The 13025-nt window shown below is 36.9% G+C and overlaps 1 protein-coding gene across 1 annotated transcript; it reads right to left on the bottom strand.

The window, feature by feature from the left end:
* Nucleotides 1-239: 239 nt before the first annotated feature.
* Nucleotides 240-12973, bottom strand: LOC131776629 (lipase maturation factor 2-like). The gene is made up of 18 exons (XM_059092852.2): nt 12862-12973; nt 12725-12775; nt 11588-11790; nt 11249-11277; nt 10520-10597; nt 9845-9992; nt 8767-8840; nt 7130-7208; nt 6163-6286; nt 5921-6079; nt 5424-5529; nt 4603-4699; nt 4111-4226; nt 3949-4018; nt 3558-3612; nt 2866-3112; nt 1926-2034; nt 240-1199 (listed from the first exon to the last, which is right to left on the bottom strand). Exons 1-18 carry the CDS (start codon nt 12962-12964, stop codon nt 1035-1037), a joined length of 2013 nt encoding a protein of 670 aa, XP_058948835.2. The 5' UTR covers nt 12965-12973; the 3' UTR covers nt 240-1034.
* Nucleotides 12974-13025: the final 52 nt, after the last annotated feature.

Raw genomic sequence — 13025 nt, 5'->3', positions numbered from 1 at the left:
TTTTGCTGAGGATGGATCAGGGGAAAATGATTCCGTCTCGACCAATAACTACCCCTAAGTCATGGAAGAAGGGTAAAAAAAACCTTTGGTTAAAAGAGGCAGAAAATTGTGCTTCATTAACGAATTCCAGGCCTCAATTATTCGCCAGCTTTATACTGACGTATGGTTCAGCGTGCCAAGTCGCCAAGGGCGTTTGTTTGAAAAAAAAACCGTACAGCCAAAAACTGCCTTCAAATTCATGGAGAGAAACAAATAGAACTTTTCATTTCCTCCTTTTGTCCGAACTTAACGATTATTTAAATATAACAAACCTCTGCATTCATTTGGAGAGAGTGCACAACTTAACACGTTTTTTTGTTCATTATTTTACGCTATGGTGGCTCTATCTAAACTAATACTGTATTGAATTATATAGATACTGATGAAATACCGGTATTTTTCCTTTAACTAAAAAATCATCTCTTCATCGCGTGCAGTAAAGATACCATTTTTATCTTTCACGTGTGAGGATATTGGTGTCGCCATGGTTACTAACATGATTAGCCAATTACGAGAGAGCTTCCCACTGAGGCGCGCGGCTGGTTCTTTTGAAATTTCATTCACAAAAAAAAAAAAGTAGTTGTCTTTTATGTAGGAATTTCATCAGTATCTATAAAATAAACAGAACATTACATGGCCGCTTGGGGATACGAATTTTTATCTTCGAGTGCTGAAAGTATCTCTTTCCTCTCTCGTGAGAGATACTTTCAGCACTCGAAGAAAAAATTGGTATCCCCAAGCGGCCATGTAATATCCTCTATATCTTCATATCATTTCTTACAGGAATTTCTCATACATGTTCATATGTAAAGAAACATACGAACGCTATGAGGCAACAATATATTGTGCTTTATCTGAACTTATTTCTGTTGATTCATCACGAAGGACTTGAGAACTTGTAAAGGCGGGAATGTCCTCGCTAGATAGTCATTAAACTTATCTCTAAACTTTTCCAAGTAATACAACCATTTGTCATGATATTTTATGTATATTCATCATCGTTGCTTTGAAGACCGATAGCGATTAAAAAATGCCATAATCACTCCACAGGAAAACAGCCCTAACATGAACCGAAGCGCGTCCAATTTTCGTACGATGGAGCGCAGATACTTGATGGCTCTGTAGAGCCGACCTGACGGTTGTTCAGGCCATGGATCATTCTGCAACAAAGATAATTACATTTGTCAACTATTACTAATAAATAAGAGAAAATCAATAGCCGCCATCGAGACTAATTTCGGGAAAAACGACATGATTAGGATGCGTTTTCTCTTGTCGAACGCGATAAACAAATAAACGTTTGACGCTCCGACGCAAATGTCATTTAATTAGTCATTTGTTCGGTCAGTCAGTTGGTCAGTCAGTCAGTCAATCAATCAGGCGGCACAAGTCAGTCAGTAAGTATGACCGCCAGCCTATTGGTCAGGCAGTAAGTCAGCCAGCCAGTTGGTTAGCCAGTCAACCAGTCAGTCAATCAATCAGTCGGTGTAAGTCGGTCATACAGTTTGTCAGCCAGTTGGGCCGGTCACACATTTTGTGGGCTGGCCAGTCAGTCAGGCACTTTGCCGTCAGCCAGTGAAAGTTGGTGAGTCCAGCAATAATTTAGTCAGTCAGTCATTCCGTAAGTCTTTCAGACAATAAGTTGGTGAGCTAGTCAGTCCGTAGTTTAATGGGTGTGACAGTCGGTCAGCCAGTCTATCAGTTAGTTAGTAAGCTATTCATTCAGTGGGTACGCTGATCAATCAGTCAGTCAGTTAGTCTGTCAGACCGTCTTGTCGATCAATCAGTCACTCAGTCATATGAAAGTCACTCAAAACCATCACACATAAGATCAAAACGAGTTCAATACATTAGGATAAAACTACACGGCACTCATGATTACAAACCTTAGCATAGCCATATTGATTAAGCCAGTTGATTAGTGTTGGTTCATTAACAGTCAGGATTGGTAGATATTCCCTAGGACTGTCTCTCCACCACCAGTGCTTTACCAGTCTGAAAGAAAAACACAACAGGATAGACATTATGTAGGGAAATAACAACCGGTTATATGTTGAAGAGAAAACCGCAATTTGTTACCTAATCCACAACAGCATAACTCTCAGTTAGTACATGCGCTATGATGTGTCACTGAAGTGTAGAGGTGGTAAAAATTCTGAAGTTTTTTTCAATTGAAACTTTACCCTCTATTAGAACCTAAAGATATAATAATATCTAACTAACCTCGTTTTCACAGTCCGTACTGTAAGTTCCGGAACCTCATTTTTTCAGTTCGGCTTTATGGCCTGCGCGCCTTGCGCTTCAGCCAAAAATCCGAGCGCTAAAAACTCCGTCCGCAACTTAGAGGACAGACCTCGAACTCAGTTAGTAAGAGGTGTAAATAACTCAACAATGATTGTAAAGAGGCGTCGAAGAAAAGTCTCTGCTAAAGTTAACAATATTGCCGGGCGAAGAAAACGTCCAACCCATATAAGTCACATGCTTACGTTTGGCTATGATGGGAATTCTGGAAAGGAGCCCCCGAATGGTAAAATATTCCGGTCGTATATTAAAGCGTTTCTGACATCTATTGCCAAATTCTAGGAGATAAGGCATCTGAAACGAGGAAGCATCTCTAGTGAACTTCTCCGTCTGGTCTTCAAAAGTTCAACTCTTCCCTTTCAGTCGTTTTGTGAGCCTTACTACAATATTGATTTTATATTTTCAGGCTGCTTATCAGCACAACATTCTGTGTTAAAGGTGCATTATTTAGATAGGACAGTTGAGGACGAAAGCTCCATAATTCATCAACATGGCTGTGCTTCCTAATCTTGTGACTTTACTGACCTGTTGTTATGAAGAATATCAGACACAGAAGAAATATTCTTTGGTAGCTCTGTGTAGTGGTATTTGTAATGCCGGGCCCTGATGTAAGTGGGGGGTTTGCGCGGGAAAGGGTTTTTCGCCAAAAGATCCAAAACATCTTGTTGGCCCTGAAGCAATCTGTAGACAAGGTGTACAAACCACGGATTATATTCATAGCTTCCAAGCGCCGCAAACCAGATCTGCCAGTCAAGACGTGGCTGGTGTGGCGCTGAAATACAGAAGGCATGTGGCAGTGAGTGACAGTAAAAAAGCTGGAACGGTTTTCGATTGAGTGCCGTATAACAAAAACCAAAGCTGTCACAGCAACCAATCAGAGGAAAGGAAAATACCTTAAGAACCAATGAGAATTCAAAGTAAAGCCAAGCTAGCTGTCCAAAGCGCGGGAAGGGAAAACGCGTGCGAACAAGTCTCGATTGGTGTTAGTTTTGCACCTGATTGGTTGAGAGAGTGGCGCAAGTTTTTTTGGGCCAATCACAGAGCGAAGTAAAGGAAACCAACGACATTCCGGATTACTTTCGACACTCAAGTGAGAATTGCTCTAAAAAATCTAGATTGTTTATATGGCTCGCACAACTGTGTACAAATTCAAGATTAATCTAGGTTTTGTACCTCGGTAATAGGAATAGTAAAAGAAAAAAAAGCCATTCACTTACCAACTAAAGGTGGAGACTCTGAAACATTACCAGGTTTGTAGTGAAAATGGTATTCCTATGATGGGAGCAATCAAATAAATACAGGTAAGGTTTGCTGCCACTTTAGTAGAAAGAAGTATTGATCAAGGAGGTAAACAGGAATGGTGGCCAGCGAGCAGGCTCTTATTATTAATGCTGTGGCACGGGCAGTAAAGCTAGTGAGATTCAAACACCGACAAGTAACGCGAGCCTGCGAGAGGTCTGCGGGGGTTATGGCACGAAAATGAGAGTGACTCATTTTTCGTGCCAGACCTCTCACAAGCCCCTGTGGGCTTGAATCTTGCAGGCTTGGCCCCTCATGCCCTACTGTCTATGAGAACCTGCGCGTAACGTACAGTAATAGACATCTTACCAACCAGGGCCCCTCAGGATGATTACTTCCCTCGATAATGACCTCTGGGCGCCCACCAACACCAGTCATACTAAAGTATCAAGAGAAGAGGAGGAAAATCGCTTTAGCCTGCTATGCAAAGTGCAAGAGTAGTTTTACTGGAAGGTGAACTTCATTCCTTACCTTCTAAATAATCCGTATGCATTCACAAGTTCAAAGGAATCTGTCTTTTGACGCCATCTTGAGATCACAGGCCACAAATTTGCCTTAGCACTATGACTGATATCTGTGTAAGGAACCTTAAAAATAAAATTTTAAAAAAAAACAGCTTGTGTTAGTATCTTAGCCCTTTTTAACCACGGCACAGTAACTGCCCGTGAGGCAAAAATCTGTCAAGAGGCCCATAACTTAGATATCTCTCGACTGGGGTGAGAAAATTGAGCAGTAAGCCTACAAGATCCTTGTGAACTGATGGATAGCACCTAGTGCTGACAATGAAATCATTGGCTTCACTGAGCTATTGACCTTAATATCAGTATGCACTTTCTCCATACTATTCCCTATACATTTCCAGATGCATATACAGATAACAAAATCTCTGCTTTTGATACTCAGTCAGTTTAGATCATATATTTTTTCAACACAAACCCTTATTTACTCAAAAACTTTCCTCACCAGGCTTATTGCAAACATTCCTAGAGCTGCATAACTGAATACTGCCCATTGCAGTAATGACCATAACTTATTCAAGATGCCTTTTTGCTTGACGCACCTACAAAATCAACACAACTGTTGTAGAATTAAAAAAAACGTGCATGTAAGAACCCAGGTTTTTTCAAGTTAGCTTCTGTAAGTTCTCATATAAATGTCGACTGCCGTGAAATTAGGTTGCCTAGGTTCTTAATCAGGTTCAACCAAATGCAACCAATAAAATATCCAGTAATTGACAGGATGGAGGGGCTTGAACCAAGGACTATCAGACTACAAACCCAGCACCCTAACCATTTGGCCACACTGCCAAATTAGACAAGGTCCCCGATATTCTGATTTTGACCATTGGGTTATTAAACATCCTCATAACTATTTTCTACTTATGCAGTAAGCTGTTGGTTGTTGCGCATACCTTCAACTGCCCACACTAACAAACAGCATATGCTACACATACACCCTAGAACAGGCCTGCAAGATCCTAACTTTCTTCTCTCACTGATCCTTGCCTGCAAGGATCCAGTCACCTGATACATGCATGTTGTAGCACACAATCACCACATATGTGGTGTTATCCTTCAAGTTAACCCTTCAACTGTCAGAAATGATTGATATGTAACTTATTTATATAATATCTATAGATTATCCAGCCAACAATAGATGAGAAAACTCAAACTTATCAGGTAGAAGTTGTTATCTTGATCTGACACCAAATTTATAAGGAAATGTGTAGCAGGTAGATTGGAGAATTAACAATCAGATCATGGTAATTTAAGGGTTAAGCTTACCCTGACACTGATGCAATAATCTCAACACTCAATGATAAGACACCAAGCCATATGGTAACTGGCACTGCTTGATCCACTGCCTTGAAGAACTGATTCTGAGAGAATGCTATATGCAAAATGAAGCGGACAAATGTTAGCTGGTAGAAAGTTTGATTGAAAGACAGGCTTCATTCATAAAATGGAAAGTGGTTAATAGCTAAATGTAGAATGTTAACCTACCCCTCACCTACTACTAAGTTAACCCTTTACACCCTAACATCAGTATGCATATTCTCCAAACTGTTCTCTACACATTTTTAACTTACTGACAAGGAGAACTTGCTTAAAAATCAACAGCTTCTTTAAGCTGCTGATCATTTCCTTTATTCTCGTGACCTTAATGTGTGCCTCAGGGGTGATATGGTGGGGAGAAATTAGATGCAAGTCACTCTTAGGGGTTAAAGGGTTAAAAAGGAAGATTTGAGAGGGCCAAAAAATTGATAAAATTTGCTACTTACTTATCTTGGCCTTCACAATGCTTTTAGAAGAAAGCTCTAAAGCAAAGAGCCTGACCATCCCATAACTTATGACTGCTATTGTTGAAAATGAGGCAATTCTCCCTAGCACCTTCACAATTGTGCTTTTCTGAGCTGGTTTGTGAATGGTGGATCTTTCAACTGCAGAAAGAAATTAAATTAAGTAAATAACTGTAAAAACATAACACAAATAAACCTAGCAAAGGATTCTCAAGTCTTCTTACCAAGCCAAGATGGTAGAATTGTGACTAAATGCTCATCATCAAGAATTGGCAACAATAATGAAATTGCCAGTAAGTTGAAGAAGTTGTAGTTGCCAGTAAGAATAATCAGAACTTGAAAGAAAATCTAAATAAACAACAGTGAAACAATGTTGTTACATCAACACCTGTAAAGGACTTGGGAATAACTACAGTTGGAATTTAAGCATGTGGCTTTCATTTAACAATGAAACATACATTGAGAAGTTCTTTCATTAGTTTGTTCATAGCTATTGAATGATCATGCACTGAAAAGCTTTCGTTTGTCTCTGATGACATAAAAGAAAAGTACAGAGCCTCCTCCACACTCCCCTGTTTTGCATCATTATGCAGGGTTTCAATAAATTTCTCTGAGAGCGGCTGCAGATGGTGTCATAGGCAGCTGCACTATTGGGTGTAATACAAACGCAAAAGCAAGTTTGCCTGCTGAACAAATAGCAGTGGGAGGTCTTACAGGTAGCAGTCTTGGTGACCAGTGTTTTATAAAATCTCTTAGGCAACAAGGATCAGGTTGTTGAGGAAATAATGAACCTAACAGAAATTAATTTTTTTTTTTTTTTTTTTTTTTTTAATTAATTTTATTGGCATTCTACTGAGTTACAAAAGTAATAAACGAGAAGTTACACGTACAAAAAAAAAAAAAAAAAAAAAAAAAAAAAAAAAAATTGCCAAAAGGGAGTAACGAACGGGACGTGAGTACCCATGCAAGGAAACTCCCTACAGAATAAAAAATAAATAAATATTACAAAGTTTTAAGTCAGTGCGAATGAGTTCTATGGCAGGAACAGTCTATAAACACTGACCAGGTACACGGTTGGTCAATATCGAAAACATTTGCTAATAAATTAAAATAGTGATTAGTGACAAAGTTCTTATTGTAGTCACCATTACGATTGAGGTGAAAAAAGAAAAACTGCCAAACCATAATTACCTGTGAATAAAATGAAAATATTCTCAGGGATCGAACAGGAACAAAAAACAACCAAGAAAGTGCCATTAAAATAACATATCTGAAATAAAAGAAACAGGAGGAAAATCGAAAATAATGAAAAAAAAAAAGTATTGGAGAAAACTGGTAAAACAAAATAAATATAATCCTCTCAAAGAAATGGAAAAAAAGAAAAACAATTACCAAGTAAAATATCTGTCCTAGTTTACTTTGGTGCTACTATACAGCATCGCCATGAACTGTTAGTACATTTGCAGGTAGCTAAATTTCATCTTGTTCACCCCATGTGCCACAAACCAATATGAAAATATGTGGTGTTGCATCAGTTGTGGGTATAAAAAGATAATTTGGGTTTATCAATTGAGTCCATACTGTAATTTGGCCACCGTAAAGAGTTTTTAAAACTGACATTTGAACATTAACCCTTTGAGAGAGAGCCAATGTGATAATACCCACATCTCCACTTGGCAATTTTTGCATCATTTCAATATCTAGGTTAATATGTTTCAAATACTTCAATTGAGCTTCATATGATCTAATTTAAGTCCTAATGAATTCTTAGGTTTCAGTTGATCAAGCTAATGCACATGTTTTTATTTATTCAATAATCTTACTCTTACTAATCTTACTGCCCTTTTGTGGTCCTCCAAGTTTGTTAATCACATGTATAATAATATTACAGACTGAATTGGACTCTAATCAGGCCTATTACCATTATGCAGTGAGGTATGGTCTTTGGTAAGTAGTTACTATTATGAAATGGTCAGTTTGAAGGAAACTGATTTCAGAATTGAATTAAGTTGCATGATCAGCATACCTTTGCATTTTTGCACATTAGTTATGTGAGTGAGTGAAGTCTTGCCTACACTATTGCAATTTTATTCTCCATTTTTGGTTGATGACATAGTTACACCAAAACAATAACGCGCCACGGATAACATCATTGGCGTGTTAATGTTTCAGTACAACAATGACTGAAAGCTTCTGCAACTGGGTGAAAACCTCCCAAGATTCTGATGTAATTCTACGTAATATAACCCTTTAAAATTGTAAAAATTAAATTAAAAAATAAAGGATTTAAGTCAAGTAATAATAATGGTATGAAATTGATGTAATAGGAGTATTCAATTTAAGAATTCAAAGAGCCTGTTTTAGAAGATAGATTTAGATTGGATGAAGGGGTCACATTTTTGACAAAATGTTTTCCCTTTAAAAATCTCTCTTTGGCTTTCTTTATGGAACTATCTTAAAAAATTTCTAACCCTTTAAACCCTAAGAGAGACCAGCATCTACTTTCTCGTTACTGAAATACTGCTGAACTATTTATTAAGATCATGAAAATAAATGAAATGATTGCCAACCTAAGAAGCTTTGATCTTCAAGTGAATTTTCCTTGTCAGTACCAGAAGATGCATATAGAGAAGAGTATACAGAATATGGATACTGATGTTAGGGTGTAAAGGGTTAACATGTGGTCTACAAAGCAACTAGTAACACTTCTCTGATGTGTAAGACTTAAACTATAAAGAAAAGGAACCAAATATAATATTATTGGAAAACAATAGTACTGTGATGTAATGTATAAGGAAACTATATTATTATATCCAGATACTACTCACGTTAAGACAATGCTAAGCTTCTGAAACCATTTTGGAAGCTGGTGGGCATACCAGGCCAGTGGGGTGGGAATGCACTGAAACAAAAAAACAAACAAACAAATAGACAATTCAAATATACAGTTCAAATTTTGGACTAGCATCTTGCATTTTTCAGAAGGCTTATCAACTTACCCACTCACACTGCACTTAGCGAACCCGCAAAAAGTAGATTTATTTCGGCAGTTACTTCAAATAGGCTCTTACGAATTAACATTTTTTTCTATATTCAAGATAGTTCTAAATTGCTGATATATAGAGGGAAAAATGTTTGTGCACCTATCAATGTAAAGCCCATGGGATGACCCCCTCATATGCTGAGCATTTGAATTCTATTCTTTCCCTACACTTAGGAATTGGATGTGGCACAGGGACATTACGGAAGCCATAATTTTTTTTCCAGCTAACACAGATAATTCTCTATGTTAGAGAAAGGGAAAGTTGCTTTAACTTGATGATGAAAATAGTACATCTTTCAATATAATCTCCAACTGAATATTCTTCTTCATAAAATAAATAAGACAACACATGTGCTTAACACTGTAACTTCCAGAAGTGATTAGTGTGTAACTAACTCAAAATAACCTTAAATTTTTCAGCAAACAAGTAATGAGAATACTCACATGTAATACAAGCGCAAAGTTGTAACAAAAGTGCAAAGTTGTAACACGAGTATGGTTGTAAGAGAAGTGCAAACTACAAATTACACCCACACTTTCAAAATTTTGTCTATCTAGACTTTCTGTGATGTTTCCTCATGTACATTGCTAACAAGTAATAACATGATTTCTCTTGCAATTCGGTATAATAAGCACTCACAAAAATGAAAACATTGCACAAGCATCACAGAAAGTCAAAATGAACAAAATTTTGCAGTGCAGTGAAATTTACACTAGTGATACAACTTTGACCTTGCATTACGACTTTACACTCCTGTTACATGAAAAATGTACTCATTTTTAGCCAATCAGACACACATAATTTTTACATGTACATTGATTTACTACCTATACTAAGTGCATCATGAGAATGTCCAGCATACCTGTGACTCATAATGCCAGTCAAGAGCAGTAAGCCCCCACCATGTTGGACATCTGCTTGACAACTTAACAACTCCAGAACAAAACACAAGTCTGAATGCCAGCCACTTCACTAACCACAGTGTGATGTTATCATGGTGACGCTGAGATCTGAAACAGTTGACCAAATATCAGCTTTGACCATTGTAAAGCAGAGAGTATTTCATTTGCTTTACACCCTAAAATCAGTTTGTACATTCTCTTTACTGTTCTTTATACAGTTCCTTAGGTACTGACATGGAGAACTTATTTGACAATCAGGAGCTTCAGTAGTTGGTGATCATTTCCTTTATTCTCATGGCCTTATTGTGTGTTTTTGGTGTGATATTGTAAGAAGAAGTTAGATGCCATTCACTCTTAGGGGTTAAAGGGTTAACCCTTTCACTCCCAAGATCTAATTAGTAATTCTCCTTACTATCTGCTATACAATTATTGTAATGTTAGTTCAGAGAATTTGGAATTGGATCAACTGATAATCCCATTATTGATATAATTCTTCTCTATTCTCATCACCTGTTTGCTTGATATTGTATTGATATTGTAAGGAGAAATTCTGTCTTGGTCACTCTTAGGGGTTAAAGGGTTAAGGGTAAACTTAAATGAGTTTTAGAAAAACATGTAAATTCAGTTCTACCTACTTGTTATCCTTGGATTTGAATATATTGAGAGGAGATACCAGAATTGTCAAAAATCCAGTTTCCATGAGCAGAATATCCCTGAAAAAAGGAACACAAATTCATGAATGGAACACCTTCAACATAAGCAAACTATCTAACAGTCCAGGCTGAGTTTTATTGAAATATAAACTATACACAAGCCTTGGTAAATAATCAGCTGAAAATAAACCAATGCCACTGCAAACATTTTCTCTGATAAAACTACTTAAAGTGTGATGGCCAAAAATACTTGAACATGTCCAAACAAAACACACTCTTCAGTATACTTCAAAACAAAATGAAACCAATTGTAGAATCGAAACAAAGTGAACAATTGAAGCAGTTGTCAAAACAAAATTACAAATAGTAAATTACTACAATTATATGTAAAGAAATTGACACACAAGAAAACAAAATAAAGAACAACAACGACACTTAAAAACATTGTACCAGATCTGGGAACAAATGACTGGCTTAAAACAATATAAAATGATTTCATGCAATTAAACAATAAAGCTGAATGAATAAAATTTACCGTAAATAACTTATATGAATGATACAAACAAAGAGAAATTGAGCAGATGCATAATGAAAACAAAAGAACCTAATGAAAATGCAACAGAAAGAAAAAATACAAGATTTATAATGAATTAAGTCAAAATAATTTTTAGTGACAACAAAAAGTACATTGAAGATTTGCATGTAACTTACCACTGAAAGTAAACAAATGTTTGTCCAACCTAAATTTGAGAGAAACGAGTTTCTAATTTTTAATTTTCAGAGGAAACAACACATGAACAGTATGTCTATGTTAACCCAAATAACTATAACCTTTATCACAATATCCTGCCATTAAACTGATCATGAGAAAAGACAAAGTTATAAGATGGTTAGTACAACTTTAAAATCATGAATTCACAAGGAGGAGTAAAATAAAAACAAAAGGAAAGAACCATCATTAAAAGCCATCTTTCAACCATCAATGGAATTGGTGCAAGGGACGGGCAATTTCCCATAACAAACAGCCTTCTAGCAAACACTTTGTTTTACCTGATATAAAGAGTAGTAAAGAAACCACAGAATGAAGAATGTGATGGAGTCCCTCCAGGACTTCAGTGCCATGGCCAACAGAGAGAGAAGCATTCCAGTCAAACATAACAATTCCATTCCTGTTTCTGTGTTTAGTCCAAGCCTTGGCGTGAACCACAACAGGGTTGGCTTGTGCCAGAAATTTTCTTCCACTGATTGGCTTACTAAAGATATGAATTTACAGCTTAAAACTGATCTTAACCTCTAATTAAACACATCATAACTTTAAACCTTTGTTTTATTCCTTTCATTTATTCAATAAATGTTTGCTCACATGATAACACACTTTTCTACTTTTCCCATGCTAAAACAAACTTTGCAGAGCAGGCAGAAAATCCTGATGATTTGAATTTTAAAATAATTGCAATTCATGTTGTGTAACTTTTGGCCAGGATTACCCTGGTAAAATGTAAAAGTATTAGGTAGTTTAATTTGCAGGCTTGCCTTCTTCTGTGCCATGATCAGCTATGGCCAAATAAACCCTTTCACTCCCAAGATGCATTTGGTAATTCTCCCTCATTACTATTATACATTTCCTAATAAATTAGATTGGAGAACTAAGTGTTATAACACGATTACACCCTCTGGCTGAAAGGCTTCTCTATTTTTAAAACCAAGACAACGTTTGCAAAATAAAATATTGGAATCGAGGGAAAAAGTTACGAATGTTAGTCACTTCTGAGTGTTAAAGGGTTAATTAAGCACTTATTAGACTGAGACTGGAAAGATTTCTGAAGAACCCGATACCATTCCGTAGTCCTAAAGGCAATCCATTGTTTTATTTATCCAATAACCGTATGCATAATGAAGTGTGGGGCTGTGCGGATTCCTTTCCTAATACTTCTTTGACAAGACAGCAAACTCAAAAATACATAAAAAATATACATTAACGCTTAACCAAATACCACGTGTATTTAAATGATCGCTTAACATGAATCAAAACAAATTAAAACAATAGCCCATTCAGTGATTTTGGCGCGTGGTAAATTAAAATGATAAGGGAGTCGTTAACACTCCCCCTAAACGAAAGAAGGTAGCATCCTTGCTATAATCTTTACCTGAACGACCAAAAACATCGACAAGTACTACATATCTCACCTTCCCTTAGCGTAAGCTTAGCAGGGAGGACGCCGTTCTGTCCATAGAGACCTGCATACAAGATAGATCGACAAAAACACTTCACAAACCTTTACGCTAGAAAAATGAACAGTTTCAACCAAATCTTTACAATCTACCTGGTATCTGTATGTAGAGAGAGGAAAACGCAAAGAGATAGATGGCAGATATGGACCATAAAAACACGTCCCGTACGAGAATTTGCTTCCCGTAACCCGCCATGTTAGATTTCCCCTGCGCACCTGGGGACGAGTACTCGCAAAGCAGTTCATGTAAACTATAC

The sequence above is a fragment of the Pocillopora verrucosa genome, chromosome 8 (assembly GCF_036669915.1).
Source record: "Pocillopora verrucosa isolate sample1 chromosome 8, ASM3666991v2, whole genome shotgun sequence".
NCBI lineage: Eukaryota > Metazoa > Cnidaria > Anthozoa > Scleractinia > Pocilloporidae > Pocillopora > Pocillopora verrucosa.
Note: the sequence above shows the minus strand (reverse complement) of the source record. Positions and strands in the feature narration are given on the sequence as shown.

What these genes read in the sequence shown, in the direction of transcription:
- LOC131776629 (XM_059092852.2), bottom strand. Translation starts at nt 12,964, where the DNA reads ATGGCGGGTTACGGGAAGCAAATTCTCGTACGGGACGTGTTTTTATGG. An exon ending in AAGCTTAGCATTGTCTTAAC is followed by an intron (nt 7,209 to 8,766) that starts GTGAGTAGTATC and finishes CTTTTATTTCAG; the next exon opens with ATATGTTATTTTAATGGCAC. An exon ending in TATTTTCATTTTATTCACAG is followed by an intron (nt 6,287 to 7,129) that starts GTAATTATGGTT and finishes TTGTTTATTTAG; the next exon opens with ATTTTCTTTCAAGTTCTGAT.